The sequence below is a fragment of the Fukomys damarensis genome, unplaced genomic scaffold (assembly GCF_012274545.1).
Source record: "Fukomys damarensis isolate Sample0158 unplaced genomic scaffold, DMR_v1.0_HiC HiC_scaffold_2, whole genome shotgun sequence".
Classification (NCBI taxonomy): Eukaryota; Metazoa; Chordata; class Mammalia; order Rodentia; family Bathyergidae; genus Fukomys; species Fukomys damarensis.
This window is the reverse complement of record NW_022900914.1, coordinates 7,825,406-7,840,443: the sequence shown is the minus strand read 5'-3', so window position 1 is coordinate 7,840,443 and position 15,038 is coordinate 7,825,406. Positions and strand designations below refer to the sequence as shown.

The following is a 15,038-nucleotide window of genomic DNA, read 5'->3' as shown; positions in this document are numbered from 1 at the left end:
CTAGAAAACACTGCAAATATACAATCACATCCTAAGCAGATGTTAGCAAATAAATTTTGAATTTGACTCTTACCTTTGGAAATGCCAAAATTAAAAGAGAAACAAGGTTACTGTCCCTCTCATGTTCCACTTAACCAGCCCTTCTTCACCAGATGAGCCAGCGGTGCTGGAGATGGAAGACCTCGACCACCTGGCCATTCGGCTGGGGGACGGGCTGGACCCCGACTCTGTGTCTCTAGCCTCTGTCACAGCTCTTACCACCAACGTCTCCAACAAGCGGTGAGTGGGCTTCCCTGCTGTCAAATAGGACAAGCTTTCTAGGACCAGAGTTTGGGTGGGGCAGACTCGGGCCCAGAGGCAACTTTTTCCCAGCCCTGCCCCTTTCTTTCCTCCCTGGATGTGCCTCTCACCTGTCGCCCTGCAGAGGCAGCAGTGCCTGTGGCCTGTTCCAGGTCACTGAGCACCTGTGGGTGGAGAGAAAGCACAGAGCTGCCCAGCCCACACTGGAACCTATTGACTCAATGTCTGTCCCCCTGCAACTTCTGCCATTCGTCCTCTGGGTCCTGAGAACAGTTATTCCCCGTCGTGTTCAGCAGTGCCTGTGCGTCTGCGGACTGAGTCTGTCTTTCCACCCTTCTGCAAAGTCCAATCGCTGCCACTGTCCTCCTCCCCGCGAGCAGGCCCCTCCCACAAGCTGATGCTGCGTTCTCTCCTCAGATCCAAGCCAGACATTAAGATGGAGCCAAGTGCAGGGCGGCCCATGGATTACCAGGTAGGCGGATGCTGGAGACCTTGTATGTAGTGAGGGGTTTGGGCCAGGTGTACGTTATAGGCTCCACAGAGGATCTGGGGTCACAGAGAACCACAGCTGAGTATAAATTCTCAAAGTTTGCTCCTAGTCGTATCAAAGTACAGAGGTACAAAAACCAAAGAGAAGCTTGCAAACTCTGCTTATCCTGATAAAGCCCTTCCAAGATTTTGTGTGCAGCCCTGGATATTAGAAAGGAAGAAAAGGCTGGAGAAACCATAAGACCAAGGAGAGAGACACAGACAGACAGACAGACAGGTGCGCACGTGTATGCATATACACACACACACACACACACACACACACACACACACAGTTTTCAAGTGGTTACAATCGACTTTGAAGAAAGTGATTTTTTGGGACAGGGATTTAGCTCAGTGGTTCTGCCGCCTGCTTCGCAAGTGCAAGGACCCAAGTCCAATCCCCTGTACCAAAAAAAAAGTGATTTTTTTAAAAATCTTGCTCTATACTATTCCAATATTTAAAGTAATATCAATCCCTCCATCACTGGATAGTGAGATTGTGGGTGGTTATCTCTTTTTGCTTCTGTGTGTCTTCTGAGATTAACACAATTTATTTGTTGGTATATTTCCAAACTGGAGACAAAAAGGCTAAAGCAGAGAGGGGTTTATGGCTATTAGGTTGTGAAGATGGCCACATTGCAGGTTGGACAAGTGACAAACATGGCTGTGGCTGCAGGGACAGGGCCACGCTGGCCCCTGCCTTGCAGGGTCAGACCCTGGACCTTGGTGGTTCTCTCAGAGTCGAGTGGAACCTGAGAAACCGAGTTATACTCACACAGTTCACAACACGCTGGTGCACAACCCAGAGGCACCTGGGAGGTACTTATACCATGAAAGCAGGAGGAGCGGAGCATCTCTCAAGGCCAGCCTGAGGGGCCCCATTGCCCCAGACCTACCCCGGGGACTACCAAGACCCCACAGCACAGCAGAGCCTCCTGGCAGTGAGCATGGTGGCTGCCAGCGGGGCCTACGCTCCCTGCCCTGGGGATATCCTGTCTGGGTACCAGCACCAGGCCCCAGAATAAGACTGAGCCCCTCTCCCAAGGGAAGAGCTTTGTTTCTGGTGCCATTTCCCAGGCCCTGTGCACACCAGCTTCTTCATGGACAGCGCTACCTCGCCTCCCGAGGCAGTGACTGAAGGGACCAGGGCTCCTTCCTGGGCGGAAGCTACATTTGATCATGCTTTCCCAGGGATTCACCTTGTCTCCCTTAATCCTGTTTTCTCCACACAGCACCAGTTCCCCAGGTGCTTGAGAAACAGCTCCAGCAAGGTCAAAAGGACCCGCCCTGCGGTCCAGACAGCCTCCAACCTCTGGGTTCCCCGGAGATTTGGGAACATCCTCCCTCACCTCTTCAAGACACAAACACAAAGTGTCCCAGGGCTGCTGAGGCCTTTCCGGGGGACTCGGCCCAGGGGTGTAAAAAGAATAGGGAAATTCCAAATAACAAAGGGCCCAACGCAGGTACCATGTCACTGAATTGCCCAGAAGGGGCACATCCAAAACAGAGTCGTTGTTAATATAACTTACCATGAATTTTTTTGTGGCGGGGGGCGTTGAGACAGGGTCTCACTATGTAGTTGAGACTGACCTAGAACTCACTATGTAGCCCAGGCTGGTCCCAAACTCACAGAGATCCTCCTGCCTCAGCCTCCTGAGTGCTGGGATTACAGTCATGCACCACCACGCCCAGCCAACCATGAATTTTGAAGAAAAAAAAAAGTGATTTTTTAAAAAATCTTGCTCTATACTATTCCATTGCCTGAAGTAATATCAATCCCATCATCTCTGGATAGTGAGATTGTGATCTCTATGTATGAGACTGACCTAGAACTCACTATGTAGCCCAGGCTGGTCCCAAACTCACAGAGATCCTCCTGCCTCAGCCTCCTGAGTGCTGGGATTACAGTCATGCACCACCACGCCCAGCCAACCATGAATTTTGAAGAAAAAAAAAAGTGATTTTTTAAAAAATCTTGCTCTATACTATTCCATTGCCTGAAGTAATATCAATCCCATCATCTCTGGATAGTGAGATTGTGGGTGATTATCTCTTCTTTTTGCTCCTCTGTGTATAATTTCCAAACTTTTGAAGGTTTGCTAAGTCAGGCACTGTGCTAGGAGCTGTGTATGTGTTTCCATTTAAGTTAGTGCAGTTATGGGAGCCAAGGAAGATAAGGACCCTGTATCTGTCACACAGGGAGGGCTAGAACTAGGGTTCCAACCCAGGATTCTGACCCCAGCAGTCTGAGGGGCTGTTTGTCTCTAATCAAGCCTTGGATGGTTGTTCTCTTCTGGTCCTTGGATCATGTTGGCTCACTACTTTTGCAGTTTTTGCAGTTTTCAAATGGTCTTCAAACTGTTTCCTGCCAGAGACTTATTAATCAGGCCAAATCCAGACATTTTCCCTCCCAGAGACTTTGTAAAACCTCCGAACTGAACAAACATCTGTTGCATTTAATCTGGGAGCATTCATACCTCAGCTGTGTGTGTGTAGAGAGAGAGAGACAGAGACAGAGGTATAGAGAGAGACAGCAGAGACTGGATTAGGCGTTATGAGGACACAAATGGAAATAATTTTTAATTTCTATTAATACAATGTAAAAAGCAACAAAACTACAAAGGATTTCACTCACTTGGAGAACTTGGCCTGGGTGAATCAGAAAGCCCGCGCCACAGGAAGAGAGGTGGAGACCACAGCATTGCATGGCCCGTGGATGTGTAGAGTGGACGTGACATAGAAAGTCTTTCCTGATTTCTGGCATCTCAGAGGTGATGGACCACTGTCACCTCTGTGCGTATCAGTTTCCCACAGTGGGTAGGGATGCTCAGCACCTGTAGTTCTCGGTAGGTGGTGGACTCTTAAATTTCTTCCCCACCCTCTCTTCCTGGCACCAAGACTCAACATGTTGTTGCCTCCAAACATCCAGTTTTCGCCCCCACTTCGCCCCCAGCCACCACCCGAGGCACCAGCCTGTTGCACTCCCTCCGTCCTGGTCTCCCTGCCTCCATCCTGTCTCCTCTCCTCTCCTCCGTCCTCTGGCACCACTGGAGCGATCTCCAAGTGATCACGTCGCGTTTCGCCTCTGGCCCCTGAAGATGACAGGAGGCCAAGCATCTGCAGAACAGAATCCACCCGCTCTCCTTAGCTCCCAGCTGGTGTTCTTGAAGCACTGTCAGATCCTGCGAAGCTTCCCGGGACAGAGGTATAGATTTACTACACTGCATTGTTCCTTGTGATGGCTCTGATGAAGCCACTGCGGATTCTGTGCCTTATCTCAGCAGGAGACTGAAATAGTCATCAGCAGAAAGAGTCAGCCGGTCAGGGCGCCCCAGCTGTGGCTCCCTTTGACCCCTCATCTCTGTCCTGGAAAAAGTTGAGTTTAAAGTTGAAATACATGCTTTCTTGGCACTGTCCTCACACTGGCATGGGGTGTCTGTTTTCTTAGCATGCCCCTGATGGGAGAAAAGGATGGGCCCATCCCCTCCTGCAGTATACTCAAGAGTGACCAGACTTTTTAAAATTAACCAATCTCTTTCTTTTTAATTTGAAGCGCTGTGTTTCTTCCATGTACAGCCTAGCCGGGGATGGGATGCTGCAGAGTAGCCGTCTCCTCACCTGACACCGCATCCCTGCACCTTCTTTCTTCCCTCCAGGCTTCCGTAGGGCCCCCCCCTCCTCGCTCAGTCCTCTGCCCTCCTCCTGCTCCGCCCTCCCACCTCCCACCTCTAGTGCCGGAGCTTCCACCCTTCACAGCCATTTTGGCTCCATCCACAGGGGAGAGTGGAAATATAGGAACCCTGAAACAAGAGGTGGGGTTAAAGAGACAAAAAGCTGCTACTATGGCCAGGCCTTAAGACAGAAAATGTTACAAACAACTATTCGGCCTGGAGAAGGCTGATAACCAGCTGACATATCTGTGGGACCTGCCAAAACCGCGTCTACTTCCCAATTCGGAGTTTCAGACAGCCTTGTTTGAAGGGAGAGGGGTTAGTTGTGGGATAAAAAGTAATAGAATGTTTTTAAACCTTTGACCCAAAGAGGTTCGTGAAAGTTAAAACTACCATGCAAAAAAAATTCCAGAACGACTTTAGTGTCTGTTTACTCTCTTCATAGCAAACTTCTCAGAGCCGAGTTAATTAGCCCTATTTCCTTTTTAGCTCCCCGAAGAAATGGTGATTATCGAACCTCTTTGAAGCTTGGATGCTAAGTTTTCACTTCATTCCCTTTGGCACTTCAAGCTCCACACAGAAATGTTTGATTTCATAGTTCAGGTGTTACTTCAATGAGTGAAATATTCGGGTTCTTGTTTCTGTGATTTCCTGGCAGTGTTCTCATTGGCAAAAGCGTTTCTGTTTTCTGAACATCACTGCTTCTGATGTGTGGAATTTTCAGCATATTTACAAGGACCTTGATGGACACAGTGGATGATAATTTTAGTGATGATTCTTTTTTATAATGAGAGAAAATAACTGTCTGGAGTGAAATCACATTTAAAATTGCATCAAAGCATAGCGATTCAAATTACCACTTCTCCAGCAGGAGAAGCGTAAAGTTTCATTAGAGGAAGGCACTGCATAAGCACTAATACCAAGGGCTGGGTGTGTAGCTCAGTGGCATAGCACCTCCCTCAAATGTATGAGGCCCTGAAAGCAATCCCCAGTACCAAACACATGCACGCGCACACACACACACACAATAAATGCTAACACCAGCTGAGGGAAGGCTTTGGTTAAAATACAAGCTCAAGAGAGCATTATGAAATAATTCTAAGCATCATCCTCCACCCTCCCTACGCCCACTGACTGAAGGTAGCGTCAACTGAGAAGCTTCTTTGTAACAGGGGCGCAAGTTGCATAGAGCTTTCCAAAAGCTCTCAGGATGCTTGTAATACAGGTCATCTCATCTAACCCTCACACAGCCTCATAATAGCTGAAGTGTCAGTCATGGCAGGGAAGGTGGTAGCTCACTGGGCCCACAAGGCCATCTGCACTCACACCTGGCAGGCCTGGGACTCAGGGCCAAGCCCAGCTTCCCTAAGTCTGTACCTCTCTGTATTTTACCATGGCAGGGGGGTGGGGGGGCTAACGCCTCCAAATCCAAAGCAGGAACTAACTGAAAGCTTAAAATGAAGGTTCAGGAAAAGCAGTAGTTACATTACACGAACCCCTCCCTTCTCTCTTTCTATACATTTATGTGTATGTCTATATAGATCTTTGTACGTATACATTTTAACTATACACGTCTATCTATATATATGTGTGTGTGTAAAGTTTTTGTTGTTGTTTCCTGCTCAAACCCTGTAAGGCAGCACCCACTCACAGTAAGCTGCACAAAGGTCCGGCGTTGTTTCCGCACCCCTGTGCCTAATCCCAGCAGTTTCCCCCCGAATATGTACTCGATGAGTGGACAACTGAAAAATGGCTTCCCAGGACCAACACAGTAGAAGACACACAACATGCACTCTCCAGGCATCTGAGCCTCCCTGACCACGCAAAGGAATTAAACAAAAGGAGAAGGGGCAGAAATGAGAAAAGAGTCGAAGTGCAGAAACAAGTATGTGCCAGAGGCCTGCAGGTCTACGTGAGAAATCGTAGAGCAGGAGTTTGAGCGCAAGCCAGTGAAGACCTAAAAAGCTTAATTCCTGGGAACAGGAAACTGGTGAGGTGAGAACGGCAACCTCCCCGTAGCAGAGCCATCAGTGCTGAGGAAAAAGCTCAGAGTCCTGCAATCACCTGGAACAGGGGTCTCAGCTCCAGGTGGGAATTCCTGTCAGGAACTGGGCTGCATGGCAGGAGGGGATACAGTGAGCAGCAGCGAGCAAGGGTCACCTGGATTTACAGCCACTCCCCTGGCTGGCACCACAGCTGGGCTCTGCCTCCGGGCTGAGCAGCTACGGCATTAGGTTCTCCTATGAGTGCAAACCCTACTGTGATGTTACACTTGAGAGATCTAGGTTGCACACTTCTTTGGATCACCCAAAACCACACTCCCACTGCTGTCCGTGGACAAACTGTCTCCTGCAGAACCAGTTCCTGCTGCTTAAAAGATCAGGGATCACTGGCCTAAAAGTTTAAAAAAAAAAAAAAATCAATGCCCATCCCCGTCCTCCAAGAGTGGGTCAGCACCAACCTGCCCCGGTGTTCTATCAAACAGTGATGCAGAGGCCGGCCACACCCCCACAAATGAGTGCACAGCTCGGAGGTGGTGGTCAGCAGGATGTGCCTGTGAGCTGGGCCTACATCCTCCCGCCCCCGGGACTGGGCTCGAGGCTCACGCAGCTGCCGCCAAGCTCCCTTCCCCTCTCCTGCCCGCAGGTCAGCATCACGGTGATCGAGGCGCGGCAGCTGGTGGGCTTGAACATGGACCCTGTGGTGTGCGTGGAAGTGGGTGAAGACAAGAAGTACACCTCCATGAAGGAGTCCACAAACTGCCCCTACTATAATGAGGTCAGTGGGGAAAGGGGCCACTGAATGTGGCGGGGGCCCAGCGGGAGGTGGGGGTGCCAAGGGGCGCAGAGGCTTCCCAGCCTGGCCACTTAGCGCCCCAGCACACCCGTGCAGTGCCACACCCTCTGGATCCCGTCTGGATCCCGTCTGGATCCCAGGCTGGCCCTGCTCTGGCCCGGAGCCACCCGCTGAAATGAGCATGGCCTGGGTCTGCCGTGCACCTCCTGCCAGCCCAGCCTGCGTGGCCCTGGCCACACGGACAAGGCTTTCCTATGTGCCAGACACGCTTTCGAAAGTACTAGGTACATCAGCAACCACTGTTAACCGGTTCCACACCGGGATGCTGGGTCCTGCAGGGCGACCTTGCCCACTGCCTTCACAGTCAGATGAACCGCAGGGGGCTTCCTGCCAAAGCCCCGGACGTGGGGTGTGAGAGACACCTGCTACCCACTCCTGCTCTTTCCAGACATTTGAGGCCACAGGGTGGGTGAGGGACCTCAGAGACCCTCCAGCCCCACATCCTGGCTGCTGCCTCAAGGCCCCTGGCCCCCCTCGTATCAGGCGAGATGTGGGACACTCAGCACACGTCAGCCGAGCCCAGAAGCTGGAGACCCTGGAGTAGACGTTGAGTCTGTCTCCCCAGTGGCTCCAGGCAGGGAGGGCGTCCCAGCTGGCTCGTGAGGTGTCTGTGCCCTGAGGTGTGGGGAAGGCCGAGGGTGCCCTTGGCCCGCTGCGGGCCTCGTCCAGCTGTGCACTGGCAGGAAGGACACCTAGCACAGTGCCACCCTCAGGCCCAAGCCTGGCCAAACCTCCGTGTGCAGCCAACCACGAAGAGACCCCCTTCCCAGCTGGTTTCCTGTCAGACCCCAAGCAGGACCCAGCAACCCTGTGTGAAGTCAGGGCATTCAGATGGACACACCCCTGACTGGAAAAAGCCTCTGGCCTGGATAAGGATCAACTTTCCCTGATGGGTATGGAGACAGAGCCCATGGCCCTCCATGGCTACTTGATAGTGGTAAAGCCACATCTGAGGGCTCGCTTTGCACCAGGCCCGTGCACCTCATGTTTTATTCAAACCCATCCATTCGTTTTGTTTCCTTCCAAGGTGCAGAGCTGCTTCCCAGCTCTGCAGCTCCCCCAGAAAACTCCTACTCACTCAGCAATACCCAGTTCAAATGTCCTTGCCCTGAGCAGCCTTCGCTGCCCCCTCTAGATCAAAAGTCTGCACTCCCTCCTTCTGTGGCAGTAACATCCTGAATTGCAATTGGTCCTTCACATCTCTGTCCCCTGGTGACTGGAAGCTCTGGTCTTCTACAGATCTGGGGCCCAGCTCAGTGCCACTCTGCTGGGTGCATGCTCACCGAACAGGGAGAACAGCCTTTGCCGAGCATGTGCCCAGGCAGGCAGTGTGTGGACTGCAGAGATGGACAGTTTCTGCCCTCATGTATCACTTCCTAGCTGCTTCCCGGAAGCCGTTTTCCAAGCTCCGGATTTGTATCCTCTCTGGCCGTTCATTCACCTCCTCTTATTTGCCCCTGATCACGTCTGTGTCCTTTTCACAAACCCAAGTAGCTCCAATTTTGTTTCTATTTACTTTTTAAAAATTATTTATTTACTTATTTGGTACTGGGGATTGAACTCAGGACCTTGCACTTTCAAGGCAGGCAGCAGCACTGCTGAGCTAAATCCCTGGCCCTCTGTCTTTCCTTTAAACTTGGGTTCCTCAAACTCACCACCATGGCTGCTTTGGACTGGATAATCCTTTGTGGCGGGATTGTCCTGTGTGTTGTGGGGTGCTGAGCAAGCACCCTTGGCTTCTGCCACCAAGATGCCGAAAGTGTCTCCCGACCCATGCCCGTAGAAACTTTCCCAGGTATTGCCGAACATCCCCCTGGAAGTAAACTCCGCCAAGAGACCACCACTCTGAACTGCCTTGCTGTAGTTCCTTCCAGCCCCATGGCTGGCTGGCTTTCCCTGTTCTCTTCCTTTTCAAGGAAAGATCCCCTCATGGTCACCAGTGTGTACTGCTTTTCGTGAACTGGCAGGAACCTTCCTTTGGTTCCACTAGGACAGCAGAGGCAAGTGGGAACAATCAGCATGACTTGGCAGGTTTCTCAGAATTCCAAAAGCCAATTGTGCTCAGGAAATTCAAGGAATCAGAGCACGTGGGACTCTGGCCCCGGCCTAGCTAGCTCATTCCCATGGGGTGGACCCAGCTCCAGGTTCCTGGTCTGATGCCTGCTGCCCGGTGTGTAAGGAGGCTCTTGGCTTGTGCCCTCGCAGAACCATCTGCTGATCATGGACCAAGCCGAGACCCCTCCACTGTTTACACCGGGTCTTGCTTGGCCATCTTGGGAGCCCTGTTCCTCCTGCCTCTCCCCTTTGCCTTCTTTTTTGAGAGTCAGGCGTTGCACCATTTTCCAGCACCCAGTTTTGTCTTTGCCTTTCTTCTGCCTCCTTCTCCTTTGTCTGCAGTATCCTAACTATAGCATGTTTGGCTGAGCAACCCTGAAAACCCATGGGCCCTTGAGGCAGGGCCAGGAAGTCACCCATCGGCCCGTCCGGGCCCTTCCCACCGCCACAGCCTCTCCCCTGTTCCCCGTAGCCTTGTGAGTTGTGCTCACCCGCTCCCTCCCGGGCACATCCCCGGAAATCACTTCTGTCCCACAGCGTCCCTTGAAAGCACACTGCACCAGGTCACCCGGAGGCTCAGATCCTCCACCCAGCTGCCTGCCCGCTTCCTGGGGAGCTCTCAGCCCCTCAGCTTCCCTGCCTCCCATTCCTCCTTCTCAGCCTCCCTGCCTGGCATCCCTTCCTCTGCCCTGTTCCTGGGCCTGCTTGCCTTCCAGGTCCTCCTCCGGCATCTCCTCCAACCCAGGGCTTCGGTCACCAGCCCCGCGCTGATGATCCCCAAATCTAGACCTCATCCACCTCTCCAGAGCTGAGACCACCAACTCCAGCCGGCACCCCCTAGACCTGTCGCTGCTGTGCAGAGCCATGAATGGGGAAGCTTGGGAGGACTGAGTGCATGACCAGGGTTGTCACTTTGACTTCACAACCGCACCGTCCAGGCCCCTGGAGTGGCTCAGCATCCCCAAGATCATCATCCCCGCTTGGCAGGAACAAGCTGTGGCTCAGGAAAGGAAGCCACAGACCCCACAGCATCAGCTAGGAGTGGCTGGCTCCAGAGCTGGCACTTTACCCGCAGGGTGAGGCTCTACCAGCCAGAACGCATGCTCTCGGGATCGATCTTACCCTAGGCACCCGGGCAATCTTTCTCACCCTGCCCCGCCCACAAGTTCACCAGATCAGTCCCTCTGCTCACCATGCACATCCTAAAGCTCAGTCCCTGCACCGGGCCAGGACTCAGGGTCAGGTACTGCGGGTGTCTGTGGGCAGCTGGCAGCGTGAGAGGACAGTCACACCTCAGTGTTTTATGCTCTCAGCCGAGTAAGTGCTTCAGACCTGGCAGCCGGTCCTTCCTAAGACTTGCCCGCCCAGGTTTACCTTTTAACCTCTCTGAAGGTAGGACACATCTTCCAACCTGCACTGTGGCTGAGTGGCCCTGTCCGCGTGGCCCTCCGTCCACGGTATCTCAATGTGGTGACGGATGTTACGGTATCTCATCGGTCTCATAAGCTCTGAGGCAGATGTCAACACCCCCGTCTGACAGCTCAAGGGCCTGGGTTCAGGGAATGTGTCTCTGACGGCTACTCCATCAGAAAGGGGCGTAACAGGGACCCGAGCCCAGGCCCCTGGCTTCCCAGCCACGGGCCCTTCTGAGCATGACACATCAGTGAGGGCTGTTCCAGCTACTGGCCGTGGATGGCCCAGTCTCCACCTGGGGTGCTCAGAACCGCTCACCTGAGCCTTGGGACTGAGGGACAGTGGCAGGGGTGCAGACAGGCACTGCCAGGATGGAGGGGCCCGCCAGTGACAGCAGCCTGGGTCCCTCCCCTCCAGTACTTCGTCTTCGACTTCCACGCCTCTCCTGATGTCATGTTCGACAAGATCATCAGGATCTCGGTGAGTGACAGCAGCCCTGGCAGGCAGGGCCACTAATTTAAGCTGTGCCTCCCTACAACCCTGTGCGGTGTCCCCTGGCTGGGCTAATCATGAAAAGGCGGCCCTCACCTAGACACCCAGGTGCCCAAGGGGGTGCACAGGCTGGACTTCAGTGCTCTAACCCAGTGCCTCTGTACAGTGTACAGCCTACTCACCCATACATGGCAGCCAGTAAAAAGCAAGCATGAGCAAGAGCGGCTGATCCTCAGCCCCAGCGAACCGCCCTTACTTTAGCAAACACCCGTCTGCTTCACTGTGAAGCTTGGGTCCCCAGAAAGACCAAGGTGGTGCCGCCATGAGTGGGTTCCCCGCCACGCAAGGCCTCACCGTGGGCTGACTGGTGGCTGCTGGCTCTGCCCGGAAGGTGATTCACTCCAAGAACCTGCTGCGCAGCGGCACCCTGGTGGGCTCCTTCAAGATGGATGTGGGCACCGTGTACTCCCAGCCCGGTGAGTAACCCTGACCAGCCGTGGTCCGTGCGGCCCGGGGAGGGGGAGCCCATCTGGCAGGAGTCACCCCTGGTAGGGCAGCAGCTCCCCACAGAGGTGGGTGGTGGGGCGCAGAAAGACGGCTCACTATGCAGGGCAGATTGCTGTGTCGCTGCGTCGCCCGCTGTGTGTCCTGTGGGTCCAGTGACAAGGCTGCCCTCGGCCTGAGCAGAAAGAAGCCCCTGCCCTTCTCATAGGAACCCCCTTGTCCCCCTTTTCAGTTGAGGGGCTGAGTCCAGAGATGCAGTGGGGAAGGGGTACACCAGGCTGTGTGCTCCAGTGCCCCCCAAGACATAGTGCCCAATCCACAGGCAGGGGTGACAGCAACGGCACCTATGATACAGCAATATCTGAGGGACCCTAGGCTCTAGAAATGTCTTTTGCAAGGGACTCAGGCCACCTGAGGAGCAGCCATGGGAGACTGTGGCTGATTTGCCTGGTCTGTGGGTACTCGTGAGTTGACACCGTGTGAAGTTGAGTGCAATCCCCAAGAGCATACACATAGAAACACAAAATCCTAGGACACTTAAGCTGCGTGAGGCCTTAAAAACTGTTGTCCGAGCTCTACCAAGATGGAGTGGCCCAGAGTGATGAAGGGACGAGTGAGCTATCCCAACGAGTCTGCCCCTGCCCCAACCCCAACCCCAACCCCATGAAGGCATCACGAGTCCCATTTCACACTGAGGAAGCCAAGGCTCACAGGCTCACACAGCTGGTCTGGGGCTGCAGAAGCCCAAGTCTGTGCAGGCCCCGGCCCAGGCCCTCTGCTGGGGATAACGCACCCCAGATACGCAGTTCCTGCCGAATCTGCCCCTGAGCCTGGTGCTCTCCCAGGGGCTTGAGAGGCGCACTCACAGTGCCTCTGCTGTGCCCGCCTGCACTTTGGCCTGGCCTTGATGAGCCCTCAGTTCCCCAGCAGCCTGGGAAGATGGTCCCTGGGTCCCCGGACTCCTGGGTGCTGCTGGGAATCTCTGGGTGGTGGAGGGACCTGGTGGAACTGGGAGAGCTTCCCAGGGGAGCAGGAAACTGTTCGGTCACCGCTGCTCTCTGCTGAGGTCACAGAGGAGGCCTGGGCAGCTTTCCCACCCGGTCAGCCCCACCCGGCAGGTGTCAGCAGCAGGCGGGAGGAAGCAGGAGGTGGAAAGCACAGAGCCGGGGCCTGTGCTCTTCCCACACCCCCTCCTGAGCACACACAGTGGCGGGACAGGAAGTCACGGAGGTCATCAGTCCTGGGTTTCTGACACGGGGACCCACGGGCAGGACTGCTGGTCACCTGCGCCTTAGCAGTGGACTCTCCCCATCCTGCTGTAGATTCCCCACTTGGTCCATGTTGAAGCGAAATCTGTCACCTCTTCCTTCATCGACATTTGCAGGTCTTCCTCTCAGGCTGGAAAAATAAATCCCTTTTCAAATAACTTTAAAGTTAGAAGACAGATGTCATGTCAGTCCTGAGTCTCAGGCAAAGCTTTCCCAATTCACTGACACATCGGCCCAGCCACCCACTTGTATACCATCCTCCCCTCTGTCCACATTCATGGGACCCTGCTGTCCACTTATCCATCCACCACCCTCACCTCCATCCTCTCAGAGAGCCAGGCAGCCCAGCCGCACCCTGGGTCCCTCTCCCCGGCCCAAGCCATCTAGCTGCCCGTCCACCTCTGTCCCAGGTCTGCACAGGCAAGGCCTGAGGCTGGGGACTCCTAGGACACTGCCTTCTCCTGAGCCCACACCCAGCACCCACAGAAAATGGCAGAAAGAAGGTTCACAGGGCAGAGCTTTTCCTCCACTTCTCTCCGCCTGCACCCTAGATGTAAAGGCAACTCAGCCTGTCCTTTCCTCCATGTCACAAGCTCCTGGGGACACTGGGGTGGGACTGCCAGTCCAGTTTTTAGGAAGCTATCAGTCGAGGCACAGAGACAAACTGCACATAGATGATCGTGGTGAGAGGGACGCGGGTGCCAAAGAGGCCCGGTGCAAGTCTTGTGAGGAAGTCAGGGTGGCTTCGTGGAAGAGGAGAGCCCTGGGCACTGTGAGCAGAAGTCTGTGGCTGAACAAGGAGGGGAGAGCGGGCAGGGCATTCCTGCCCAGCTTGCAGGGCAGCACACAGCCTGGGGTGGGTCAGCAGCGATCTAGACATGGACGGGTGAGCACTTTGCCCTCCTCGTCTCCCGGCCGGATACAGGCAGAGCTGCGGCCCAGGTCTCAGGCACCTGATAGCCTGGACCGCAGGGGCCAAGAAAGCGCTCAGCTCCTGCCTGCGATGGCACCCGGTGTCCCACTCCCTTCATACTGCGGGTGCTGGGGGAAGAGGGCAACGTTGCCCACTTCTCAGGGGCTGGGCAGAGGGTCCAACAGTCAGCGCGAGCGGGCCCTGGGCACAGACGCTTCCGGAGCCTGCCCTGGAGGCAAGGAACGCGGGCTGGGGACACTGGGTGCAGCGCCCCGCTCATGCCGCAGAGCACCAGTTCCATCACAAGTGGGCCATCCTGTCCGACCCCGACGACATCTCCGCTGGGCTGAAAGGCTATGTGAAGTGTGACGTCGCTGTGGTGGGCAAGGGAGACAACATCAAGACGCCGCACAAGGCCAACGAGACTGAAGAAGATGACATCGAGGGGTGAGGCCCCATCCTACCCGGCTCCTGGAGCCCCGAGCCCACGAGAGCTGCTAGTGTAGACTCAGCCCGGCGCTCAGCGCTCTGGCGTTCATCTCCTTACCCCCCCGCTCCCCACACAAGCCCAGGGAACCTGCTGACCTGGGTGGGCGGGACCAGGGGTTGCTGCAGGAGGATTAAAAGTGACAGGGTCGTGGGGTATGCTGACCCATGCCTGCGATGCTAGCTATTTGGGAGGCTGAGGCAGGAGGATCACAAGTGCAAGGACAGAGTAACTTAATAAGATCCTATCTCAAAATGAAAAGGGCTGGGGATGTAGCTCAGCAGTAGAGCACTTGGCTAACGTGTGAGGACCTAGATTCAATCCCCAGTACCACCATAAAAGTTTGGGTCGTGGGGTATGCTGACCCATGCCTGCGATGCTAGCTATTTGGGAGGCTGAGGCAGGAGGATCACAAGTGCAAGGACAGAGTAACTTAATAAGATCCTATCTCAAAATGAAAAGGGCTGGGGATGTAGCTCAGCAGTAGAGCACTTGGCTAACGTGTGAGGACCTAGATTCAATCCCCAGTACCACCATAAAAGTTTTTT

At 54.3% G+C, this 15,038-nt stretch overlaps 1 protein-coding gene across 8 annotated transcripts in view; it reads left to right on the top strand.

Annotated features, from left to right (window-relative positions):
• The window catches only part of Otof (otoferlin), an 83,293-nt gene that overhangs the window by 49,818 nt on the left and 18,437 nt on the right, over window positions 1–15,038 (top strand). For all 8 annotated transcript variants that reach the window (XM_019204645.2, XM_010604828.2, XM_010604826.2 and 5 more), the window contains 6 exons: window positions 153–279; window positions 718–772; window positions 7,149–7,280; window positions 11,244–11,306; window positions 11,710–11,794; window positions 14,291–14,450. In XM_019204645.2, coding sequence (XP_019060190.1) covers window positions 153–279; window positions 718–772; window positions 7,149–7,280; window positions 11,244–11,306; window positions 11,710–11,794; window positions 14,291–14,450 — 622 coding nt within the window. The remainder of the gene's footprint in view (window positions 1–152; window positions 280–717; window positions 773–7,148; window positions 7,281–11,243; window positions 11,307–11,709; window positions 11,795–14,290; window positions 14,451–15,038) is intronic.